Raw genomic sequence first — 13,000 nt, 5'->3', positions numbered from 1 at the left:
CACAATTGATCCTATGTTTCTTTAATCAGGGATCTTCTACATGGCAGCAGGATCGGCTAGAAAAACCAACCGAATCTCCTTCAAGCCATATCCTCCTAGTATAGTCGAAGTGCGCTATGCTGGGTGGATGGGTTGGTGGGGGAGACAGGACGATCATAGTCGTAATGTCTTCGATCATAAATTTAAAACTGGGGCTGATTTTCCTTTCCTCTTCGACTTATTCACGCATGTTTATACCCTGTATTTGAAGATCTCATTAATGCGTGCACGAAGATACACGCTGAAGTGTATGCTTGTGTGTGAATGATAGTGAAAAAGAACGAAAGAGACCGAGCTATCGGTAGACCTTGTCCAACCTGTATAATGTTTGTTGGGCGAGCTAGCTTACATGCAGGGGTTCCGAGACGTGCCTGTTGCTACATTACTTCAGATCTACAGTGACACATTAATTCTTTTGCGGACAGGCGGCAGGTAAATCCATAGGTGGACGTTGTCGTGTGAAGTAGCTGTCAGGTTCTAGTAAGCAGGATTGTATATTCAACGTACCCGCCTTTCTTACCCTGAGGTGAGATTGTTATCATTTCAAAGCAGGCACTTCACGCACAGCAATTAACGTACACACGTACTGACAAGTGCAACCCAACTTTTTGTTTTTTAACGCACTCCCAGCTACTTGTGTTTAAGTTTCAAGGAAACGTCGGTTCCTATTTACAGATCAATCCCTTTATATAACTTGCAAGACATATAATACCTATATGAACAGGATAAAAAAAAAAAAAGAAAGAAAGAAAAAGAAACAATTATACATGTACTTCTCTGTATATGTATCGTTTCTCCTCTTAAATAATCTTTTTATTAAAAGAAAAAGTAATCTCTGTCACCTTGTATTTTATTTTATTGTCTTTTATTTTGCTTTACTGTCTGGAAAGGAGACTGTTGATTAGAAAATCAGTGTTTGCTTTCTTTTCCTTCTTTTCTCCTCCTCCTGAAGTATACACCTCATTATTACAGTACAACTACCTGAAGTAGAAGTTTCATTATTCAGGTGTGTGGCAGTGACAGTTTACTAACGCAATTATTTAATGTTTCCTACATATCTCGCTTGTTTTGGAATATTTACCAAGAAAACACAGCAAAGAACAAATCTTTTTTATCAAATACATTTTTTCCCTTAAAGAAAAAACACCTAATAATTAATATAACATTACAAACTCTTTACAGTTGGCATTAACAAGTTTAAGCAACACCAACAAGTGTCCTGCTCAACTTTAATCTGCTAGAAATATTTTTTCTTTCCACTTTATATAAATGTGAGGACAGCTTTCCTTCGTTTTCTTATTGTCATTTGACAGATACCTCGGCCACACAGTTCGTCCTAACTTGTTTCAGTCCAGTTACTTGGCCTTATGACGATATATATTTCTCAAGAGAGAACGGAAAGGAAGACAGAAAGATTAAAACAACAAAGCGCACCTGAGACCAAATCGACAAATGAATCATAAAAGAAAGAGGCAGGGTGAATGTTAGAACAAGTCACACGCTGGTGACGTTTAACCATGTTTCACAACAGTAACACTCTAAAACCTGCAAAGGTAAAAAACCTGCTTCATTTTTGTGACAAAACGAAAAAAATGTCGTGATCAAATATTAAGAATTTTTAAAAGCATTTGTTTTTCGTGTTGAAAACTCCAGAATGAATTTGTGGATTATCACCTAAACTAAATATTATAACTTCTTTTCATCAAATGTCACCAACATAGTTGTCTGTTTATTTTTTTTATTTTGCTTTCTTTGGATACCAAATTTTAAGCATTTTGTCTTAAACAACTTTATTTTTCCTTTCTTTTAACCGCTACATATTTTTTCATTTATTTTGTACTTTTATTGAACTTCAATATTTTCTTAATTTATTGTACATTTATGAGTACCAGGTGTGGACTAGTTAATATTTCACCTTGTACTAAACAAGAACAAACAAAATAAGTCGGATGAAGCTTAAGTTTAATTTAAGACAAGCTTAATAAACACTTTCTTATAAAACTCGAAAGAGTAAAAAAAGTTTTAAGAAGATGGCTGTCAGAGCAACAGATTGTTTGTTGTCAAGTCCTGCGATAGCTTCTAAGTGTAACAGCCCCCTTTCTAAACCGTCTCAGTTACCATCACCGTCACCAAAACCGAATTCTAGTCGACTAACGCGACATAATGGTTCTAACAAACCAATGTCAATGAAGGAACACCTAGCCAAACAGAAACTACCTTTCTGGGTGAGACTTGTTTCAGGAAACTGCCGACGTTCATCGGAATCATTGCTTATGCCAGCTATTCGATCTAACTCTTCTGATACTGTCAGTGCTCCTATACAAATCTTGGAGATTCGTCGAAGAAGATTTGTAACTGCTAGCAAGATGCAATGGGAAAGGAGAGTCGAGGATTACGTAGTGACCGGTTCAGACCTTCCTATTCCACTTCATTTCACAGGTAAGTTTTACTTAAAAGGCACTAAAATGTATATGTCGGCATGTAGAATATTTTAGAATTTTTACATTTGTTTTAGTCAATTATTGATATTTTCATTCACTTCACTCAATATTTTTGGTTTGTTGGTCTTACACGAAGTCAGATTAAAACTATTGCCCCCGCCCAAAAGTTTGCCAAGTTTGTTAAAAATCAATACTGCATATGTAATCAAATGTGATTAGGTGCACTTCGTTGGTCATACCTTGTCTCTATCTAGCGAACGATAAACACAAGATCGATCACCCTGTCTTTTCAGCAGTGTTTTTTAAAAAGTATAACTACACACACACACACACACACACACACACACTCACTCTATTCTGGTTCATTCTTCACCTAAGAATGAGAAAGAAATCCTCATTCGTTGCTGAATTCTGCGGAACATAGTATTATACGAGAAACATGATCATGTTTTATATCTTCATATTCATTAAAAAACATGTTGCTATTATATTATATAATTTGTGAACAAGTCGACAGTCTTCAGATTCTGTGTGAGTTTGTGTGAAGTAGATCAATATTTATGAATATGTGTGTGTGTGCATGTATATATGTATGTGCGCATATGTGTATATATATATATATATATATATATATATATATATATATATATATATATATTTGTGTATATATATGTGTGCTGTTTTATGACATGGGTTTTAAGCCACTGGGCAGTTGTCCAGAAGCCTCACGGGTATAAGAACCCATTCTAATGTATGTGGCTTGCTGTCGATAAATAAATACTATAGGACCAGTGCAATGATTTGTTCAGAAGCCTATAATGCTAGTAGAGGGCCCTACATACATACATGTGTGTGTGTGTGTATATATATATATATATATATATATATAAATAAATTAAGGATAAAATCTATAAGATATTATTAAGTAGCCAGCGTGTAAAACCAATTAAGGTAAAAATTAATTCGAAGTATATAATTTTATAAATGTAATTATAAAATTATAGTAAGGGTAATTACAAAAGGTAATGCCACATGATGGAAGAAGACGCCAAATGGTTCTAAACTACTGTATTACATATACACACGCGCTGAAAGCGAGGAATTGAACAGAAAGATTTTTGGAAAAAGTTTAGTCATATATCGAACGATTTCAAGGTTAGTGGTGTAATACACTCTCCTATCATCAGTATGACATAACCATATATATATGTATATATATATATATATATATATATATATATATATATATTGATTAACAACAGGACAACCTATCCTTTGAGTTATCTTGCGAAGTGGTTGAATATTCCACAGATATGCGTACCCTTAACATAATTACTCAACTAAAATCAGCTTGATACAAGCGTGACACAAGCTGTACCTTTTAAATTCTGGGTACAGTCCAAACAGGCTTCTACGCAATGGTCATCTATCCAAGTTGATTCACAAATCTTGGGTCAATCTGAGGCTATGGTAAATGTATTTGCCCAAGATGCCACGTAACGGGAACGAACTCGAGACTTAATGGTTTCGATGGGAATTTCTTAACCATTCATACCTGCATACTCACATACATATTGGGCACTTGCGGTTAATAAATACTCAGAGCAGGCACCGAGTAATATTAAAGTACAATCCCATTTAAGGTCTTTTATCACCATGGAAAATATGTAAAAATATTTTGACAAATGAAAAAACAACAAAACAAGCAAAAAAATGTGTATGTGAATGAATAAAAGATGAATTGTACCTTAATAGGCATGTAAACAAACATTATATATATATATAAACTAGGTAGATACACGTAAATGTGTTTTCACCAGGGAAATTCACTCATGCTGATGAGTGCTTAGCATGAGCGAAGCCAACATCTGTTGCATACTAGAAGTATACATGGTAGCCAGGTTCCATCAGTTAAAACCTGTTCATAGTAAGACATGGGGATGAACAATGTTTGTGCTTTAAATTCCTGATCCAGAATGAAATAAGATCTACAGGGTGTCCACAAAGTCTGGGTACATGGAGTAAATAAAATCATAGTATAAACAATTAAATATAAGAAATAATAATTTCTTAAAGTATGTATTAATTCTCATGCACCCAGGCTTTGTGGACACCCTGTAGATTTTGTGTTTAATATAGTGTTTTGTATCTTTTACATGGTTTAGCTTAGCTTCCTTTCTACTGTTTCAAGAGAATAGTTTACTTTTGTTGACATCATAAGAATTCATAAACTTTCGAGAGAGCATGAAATAATTCTGTTTTGGAACATTTTGATCTCAAAACACAATCCTTTCTACTGTAAGCACAAGGGTTGAAATTTTTGGGGAGGGGACTAGTTGATTGTATCGACCCCAGTGCTCAACTGGTGCTTAATTTATTGACCCCGAAAAGATGAAAAGTAAAGTCAACCTCAGTGGAATTTGAACTGAAAACATAAAAATGGATAAAATGCCTCTAGGCATTTTGCCTGGCATGCTAACAATTCTTCCAGCTCACAGCCTTACATAAAGCTATAGATAATAGCATTAAAAATTTTGGTTGAAAAACCCTTTTGCACAGAAAAAGCTGAAGGCTACTTGTGGGATACAAACCCATGTCTCCTGGGGCAGCCTTTGACCTTTCCTATCCAAAAGTATTTTTTGACCTAATATTTCAATGCTATTATTTATAGCTTTATGTGATGTGCTTTGAGATCCAGTGTTCCAAAAACAATTAGTTTATTTTTATTTTGGGTTTGAGGTTAGGAGCAATTATTTATTGTCTCATGTAAAGAAGTTTTGAAACCACTTAAAGCTGAATATTCTGTGTTGCATTAAAAAGAAAAAGGTTGTTTTCTTCCAACACATGTGAAATACAGTGTGAAAGTTCAAATCTAGTTAAACTTTATTATTTCATTGTTTTTCTTTGTTTTGTTTTCTCCAATCATCTGCTGATGCAGGTTTCAATATCCTTAGAAGCTCATCAGTACAGTTCATAAACAGTGCATTTAAGTAAGTTATGTTCTTCAGAGTTATGTATAAACCTATGTACAGGTACAGCATCACCTTTCTGAACACTGATGATTCAAAACTTCTAATAATCTGTACTAACTTATGAGCAGGAACTTCAAATTCATGCAGCTGCCAGACTAGTTTACTGAATAGCCCTGTTTTACAGTATCTTGCACAGTACAGGTACCTGCATTTTATTTAATTATTTAAGAAAATTTAATATTTGTTTGATTTAGAGGTGACCACCCCTGGTTTGGAAAACACAGCCATCTGGAAAGGCTTTGGGAAAAAAGCTCCTGGAAAATTGATGCTATAGGAATAAAGGAATAAATTGTTGTAAAGGAATAAATTGATGTACAGGAATAAAGAAGTGATCAGGAATGTCTGCTAAGCTGGACATGTTCAGTAAAGTCTAAATATTTTTCGCTAAGAATTCAGTCAAACTAATGTGGTTTTGCTTGATATGGATGAAACCAACATCTGTTGTGCAGTTGAATTAGTTTACTATGTTATCAGGTCCCATCTCTAATTAACAGCTGAAGTCTGGTTATTGTGAGAATTAGGGACAAACATCTTTGTACTTTGAATTCCTGATTCAGAATGCAGTCTAGCATTTTCTTGTTAATAAAATGCTTCATTTGTTTTGTGCAGCATATCATCTTGCATTCCTCTTTTATTTCATTTTTGTGTGTGTGTGTGTGTGTGTGTGTGCATGCGCATGCATGTGTAATTCTGAGGAAAACTGTTTTAAATTCTGTAATTGTTCATGTACTGTACTGATGAAACAAAAGGATATCAAAGTGTGTCTTAGATGATGATGAAAAATATAAGCATTATATGCAATAGAATAATTTATTAGGTTTGAACCTTCGTGTTATGTTTTGAATTGAAGATTAATTCAGATGATGGGAGTAAATATTGCTTTCCATAAACACAATGCAGAATGTATGGGTATGGCTGTGTAGTGAAAAGTTTGCTTCCCCACCACATGGTTTTGGGTTCAGTCCCACTGTGTGGCACCTTGACCAAGTGTTTTCTATTATGGCCACAAGCTGACCAAATTCTTGTGAGTGGATTTGGTAGATGGTAGTTGGAAGAAGTCCATTGTATATATGTGTGGGTGTGTGTGTATCTGTTACTATTTCCTTGCCTTGACATTGCAGGGTAGCTGTAAACAAGTGTCACCATCATGCAAGCATTGCCCTATATTTCCAATATTCTGTGAAAACATGTCTGGTCATGGAGGTATATTATCTTAATTGGAAACATGTAAGGTTGGTAATAAGAAGAGTATCTGGTTGTAGAAAATCCACCTCAACAAATTCCGTCTGATCCATGCAAGCATGAGAAAGTGGATGTTAAAACAGTGATTATGATGAATACTTTACTTCTACCGTGATGTAAAAGTAAACTACAGACATTCCCTGCATTACAGAAGAATTGCATTCTTGAAAAATCTTGTAATGTAGAATTCTTTAACACAAATTTTATTTTCCATATCATGTGGAAGTTAACAGAAAATAGCTTTCATCCTATAACATAATTTTCAGGAATGCATCGTGCATATAATGTAGCAGATATCTGCATTCTATTAACCCTTTCATATTTAAACTGGCCATATCCAGCCCAAATATTCTACCTGGGCAGATCCAGCCTCTGACACCTATCCTGCAGTGTGATTCCAAAATTAAAAAAAAAAATCTTTGAAATTTCAAAGATACAAAATTACACATGATTAGTTTAAAAACATTTAAATAAATAAGCATTATATTTGACATAGTAATCTGAATGCTAAAGGTTAAACAGCCAAAAATAGACATGTCATACAAAAGATACAAATCATTATATAGGTAGATAAATGTTATATATTTTTACAATTATTATTGCCACTTCTAACATGTTAATGTTCAGCCCATATATTGTCATGTATTGTCACTGCTGCTTCAATATCTAGATGTTTTTTTGTTGTTAATTCACTGTGTATAAAAGTAGCCTTCAGCATTGATTGACAAAATAAGGGAGCTCATTTCATGACAGAGGTTGCCAGAATAGACAAAGAAAGCCTTTTACATTTGGACTTGGTTAATAACTCACTAGAACATTTTTATATGGTCGTATCTACACACACAAAATCATATGTGGATATTAAATGACAATCTCTTTCTCTCTCTCTCTCTCTCTCTCTCTCTCTCTCTCTCTCTCCTTTTCATCGTTTCAGTCATTTGACTGCAGCCATGCTGGAGCACTGCCAGGTCTTACTTTTTAATTTTTTTTTTTTAGCCTTGTACTTATTCTAATAGTCACTTTTACCAAACCGTTAGGTCACAGGGACATAAACACACCAACATTGGTTGTCAAACAGTAATGGTTGTCAAACACAGACACAAACATACACACAAAAACACACATACATATATACATGATGGGCTTCTTTCAGTTTCTGTATACGAAATCCACATCGGCTGTCAAGCAATGGTGGGAGGACAAAGCTTACTGAATCTTTTGATACCCCATACGTCAAAATCGGCAACTCAGTTTTGGAATTCATAAGAAACATATGCACCCCCCCCCCACACACAAATTCTCTTTTATGTATAGAAGATATATATATATATATATATATATATATATATGTGTGTGACAGGCTTCTTTAAGTTTCAATCTAACAAATCCACTCAGCCCAAGGCTTATAGAAAACATTTTCCTGAGGCGCCATGAAGTGGGACTGAATCTGGAATCATGTGGTTGGGAAGCAAGCTTCTTACCACACAGCTATGCCTGTGCCTATCTATCTATATCAATCAATCAATCAATAAATCTATCTATCTATCTATCTATCTATCTATCTATCTATACATACATACATGTAGTTCAGTTAAGAGAAGCAAACACAGATACAAGCAAACAAACAATACAATACAGATGCACACAATTCTCACTCAATAATGGCAAGGAACAGAGGTAAACTTCATTTTGTTTTAATGACTACCAGAGTTCATATATTCTAGAACTGAACTTGAAAGGCAACAGATATTGTACTTGCATACCAAAATAGTGTTTACATATGAAAATAGTAGTCAGTTACTGAATTATACACTAATTTCAATGTATTAACCCTTTTAGTATGAAACTGGCCATATCCAGCCCAAATATTCTATCTGTTTTATGTTCAAATTGGCTAGATTTTGCTTCTCACACCTATCCTACAATGTCAATTAAAAAAATATAAACAATCGCATTATCGAAATTTCGAAGCTACAAGATATTGCATGATTAATTCAAAACAATGTGGATAAATAAGCATCATATTTGATAATTTGAATGCTAGAAGGTTAAATTAGTATTTTTATAACGAATTGGAAATTATTTATTTCTTATATTTAATAATTGATATTTACAGTTTTCATCAGGGTAGGTAGAACACTACCCAGTAGGCAAATCCATGATAAGTGTGTGTGTGTGTGTGTAGGGGGTCTGTGTGCTTAAGTTTTATTTCCTGTCCATATGATTTTGGGTTCAGTCCCACTGTGCATCAAGTGTTTTCTACTATAGCTCTGGGCTGATCAAAGCCTTGTAAGTGGGATATGGTAGATAGAAACTGAAAGAAACCCATCATGTATATATATATATGTATGTGTGTGGAGGGGGTTGAATATGGGGGGAAGGATGTATGTGTGTCTTCTTGTCTCAATATTGCATGAAAGTTTTCAACAGAAGTTGTCGTATACAAGTAGCATCATTTGTTTGCAATCTTCTATGAATATATATTCAGCGATTGTGCTGTTCATATTCAAGAGACTAGTAGACATGTCCCCCTTAATTGGAAAGATGTGAGGGTTGACGATAAGAAGGGCAACTGATCTGATCCATGCAAACATGAGAAAGTCGATGTTAAATTGATGGTGATGAAACACACGCACACACAGACACACAAAAAACAGTTTATTTAAATTTCATAAAATTCAGAATTACAATTGTTATAGGTTAATGCCTCGAATTATGAAAGTGTAACTTGTACTATAGAATATATATATATTGTATACATATGAGACGTTACATGTTGTTATTATAACAAGTACTTTATTTCTTATTCTTTTCTTTTATATGCTCTGTTGAATTCTTATTGTTTTCTTTGTTTTTCATTTTTTTTCTCCCGCAAGTAATTGCTCTATATACCTTCAAGGACATTTAACAATGAGAATACTGGGTTATGGGACTTAGGTGGTAAAAATGATTCAGAACATGTTTTCAACTTTGAATCTCATTGGAATCAACTTTACCATTGCACTATCTAGAGTTAATAAAATATGAACTAGGCAAATACTAGAGATGGTTTAATATATGAACTAAACTACTAGATATTCACATGCACAAACATTTATGTACTATATATATATATATATATATATATATATATATATATATACTTTATTTAAAAGCAGCAGAAATATAACAAAAAAACTGTTACTCTGAGTTTCATGTTCCCGTTCATCGAACAGTTTTGTTAGAAAATTTTCTAACAAGACTGTCCGATGAACGGGAACGTGAAACTCAGAGTAACAATTTTTTTGTTATATTTCTGCTGCTTTTAAATAAAGCATATTACTCTACCTCTGGTATTTGAGTACTCTTTTTTCCACCTTGTTGCACATTTCATGTGCTTACTCCGGTATATATATATATATATATACATATGTATGTATGTATGTATGTATGTATGTATGTATGTGTGTGTGTATATATATATGTATGTATGTGTGTGTGTATATATATATGTATGTGTGTGTGTGTATATATATATGTATGTATGTGTGTGTGTGTATATATATGTATGTATGTGTGTGTGTGTATATATATATGTATGTATGTGTGTGTGTGTATATATATATGTATGTATGTGTGTGTGTGTATATATATATGTATATATATGTGTGTATATATATATATATATATATATATATATATATGTATATTTAGTGGATCATATATCCGAAAAAGAAGCACATTCTAATGAATAAATAGTAATATATTTACATGCAGTTAAATATATGTTCGGTCATAGAGTGACCAATGGTTTCATATCCATAAAACGTTAGGTTTCATGAATGGCTCGTCAGACTCAATGTCAGACATATGCCATCTGACATTGAGTCTATTGAGCTATCCATGAAGCTTAATGCTTTATGGATGCAAAATCATTGGTCACTCTATGACTGGACAAATATACATACTTAAAAAAGCATCCAGTCCACATTGTAAAGTGGTTGGTGTTTGGAAGAACATCCAACTGTAAAAACCATGCCAGACTGACCTCACCTGTGCTTGTGCCACATAAAAAGCACTAAGTCCACTCTGCTGGGTGGTTGGTGTTAGGAAGGACATCCAGCTGTAAAAACCCTGCCAAAAACAGACACAGAAGTTTGGTGCAGGTCTGGTGCTTGGCCAGCTCCTGTTAAACTGTCCAACCCATGTCATGGAAGGGAGATGTTAAATGATGATGATGATATATATATATATTACAGAAACATTTATACATCATCAGTGTGGATGTGTGATTAAGAAGCTTGTTTCCCAGCCCTGTGGTCTCCTTAAGAATTCAGTCCAACTGTGTGGCACCTTGGGCAGGTGTCTTGTACTATAGCCTTGAACTAACCAAAATCTTGTGAGTGAATGTAGTAGACAGAAACTGGTAGAAACCCATTGTATGTATGTGTGTATGTGTGTGTGTATGTGTGTTTGTGTTTACCTTTGTCCTGATACCATGTGATAGTTGTTAATGAGCATCACACTCATACAACTGATGTTCATTTCCAGTCTTCCATGAAAAAACATGTCTGCCCATGGGGAAATATTACCTTGCTTGGAAACAGGTAAGGGTTGACAACAAAAAAGGCATCTGGCTGTAGTAAATCTGCCTGAACAAATTCCATCTGACCCATATAAGCATAGAAAAGTGGATGTTAAATGAGGATAATGATATCAGTTGTATTTTTAGTCATAATACTGAATATAGTGAATGCGTAGTGGTTAGGGTGTTGGACTGATGATCATAAGCTTGAGAGATTGATTCTTGGACTCAGATGTGAATTGTGTCATTCAGCAACACAGTTCATTTCATGTTGTTCCAGCTTAGCCATCCATCCATCTTCTCTGCCCACTATTCATGGGAATGTCGTGGGGGTAGAGTCCTGAGACATCTCCTCCATAGGAGCCTATGCAATTGTTATTAGATTTTCTGGCTGGATTCCCATGCACAGCCAACTGAAACTATGGATATTATACAGCCGTCTTGTTCTTGGTTCCCCTCTAGATCTCCTGCTGCTTGGCTTGGCTTGAAAGATCCATCTTGTGATTTTTTCCCTGTGACATTTTAATCGCATACCTGTAGTACGAGAGCTGTGACCTCTTAGAGTGGAAAAGTAGCAGCTTAACCTGGGAGAAACTCCTTGATTTCTGAGCTATGCACCCTGGCTACAATCTATCATTAATTTGTCTCAGACATTATAAGACTATATATTGTTACCACTAGTAAAACAGGCGTTTTATTGTCATTAAAGCATAAAAATCTGTTATCTAGAATGAACATGAATTATCCTGTTATATATGTACTAGTCATTGATTTAAAACTTAATACACATAGTTGTGAAGATGTCAAGGGTTGCTATGCAAGACTTCATTATTTCAATTGTGAATTTTCTTATTTATGCACAAGGTTTTTTTTATATGTGTGTGTGTGTGTGTGTGTGTGTGTGTGTGTGTGTGTGTGTGTGTGTGTGTGTGTGTTTATACATACATACATTACATACATTACGTTACATACATGCATGCATACATACATACATGATCAGATAAGTGGGATTAAAATCTAAACTATCCTCAGTAAGTGCTTCTGTAAATATCGACTATCAAATGTATACCTGTAGAGGGTTTATCGTAAAAAAGCAAACTTTTCATACAAGTAGGTTGGTTGCAGAGAATGAATACATTAAATCAAAAACCAATTTAAGATAGAGCCATGAATTTTAGTCTTTGATTATATACATATATATATATATATATATATATATGTCCAACCCATGCTAGCATGGAAAGTGGACGTTAAATGATGATGATGATGATGATATATATAGATATATATACATATATATATATATATATATATATGTTGTATGTATTTATTTGTGTGTATATGTATGTGTGTATGTACATATGTGTGTATGTACATATGTGTGTATGTACATATGTGTGTATGTACATATGTGTGTATGTACATATGTGTGTATGTACATATGTGTGTATGTATGTATGTACATACGTATGTATCAAGCAAGTAAGTAGGCCAAGTTTATAATCAGAGGTTAACCTGACATTTTAAAAATTTGTTTTGAAAGAACTTTGATCTGAAAGTGAGTATTTTTGGAAACATCATATTATTAAAACCTATAAATAAACACACTCACCAATTGCTGTCTAGTCCAGGGTGTCTTTGGCTGATAAAATATAATGATGTCAAAACCCTGGTTGTCCCAG

The 13,000-nt window shown here is 34.1% G+C and overlaps 1 protein-coding gene across 1 annotated transcript in view; it reads left to right on the top strand.

Annotated features, from left to right (window-relative positions):
- Positions 1-412: 412 nt before the first annotated feature.
- The window catches only part of LOC106880706 (uncharacterized), a 151,153-nt gene continuing 138,565 nt past the window's right edge, over positions 413-13,000 (top strand). The window contains exon 1 of the mRNA XM_052969738.2: positions 413-2,478. Coding sequence (XP_052825698.2) covers positions 2,070-2,478 — 409 coding nt within the window. The 5' untranslated portion in view covers positions 413-2,069. The remainder of the gene's footprint in view (positions 2,479-13,000) is intronic.

Source organism: Octopus bimaculoides, chromosome 7 (genome assembly GCF_046866305.1).
Source record: "Octopus bimaculoides isolate indiv1 chromosome 7, ASM4686630v1, whole genome shotgun sequence".
Classification (NCBI taxonomy): Eukaryota; Metazoa; Mollusca; class Cephalopoda; order Octopoda; family Octopodidae; genus Octopus; species Octopus bimaculoides.
Note: the sequence above shows the minus strand (reverse complement) of the source record. Positions and strands in the feature narration are given on the sequence as shown.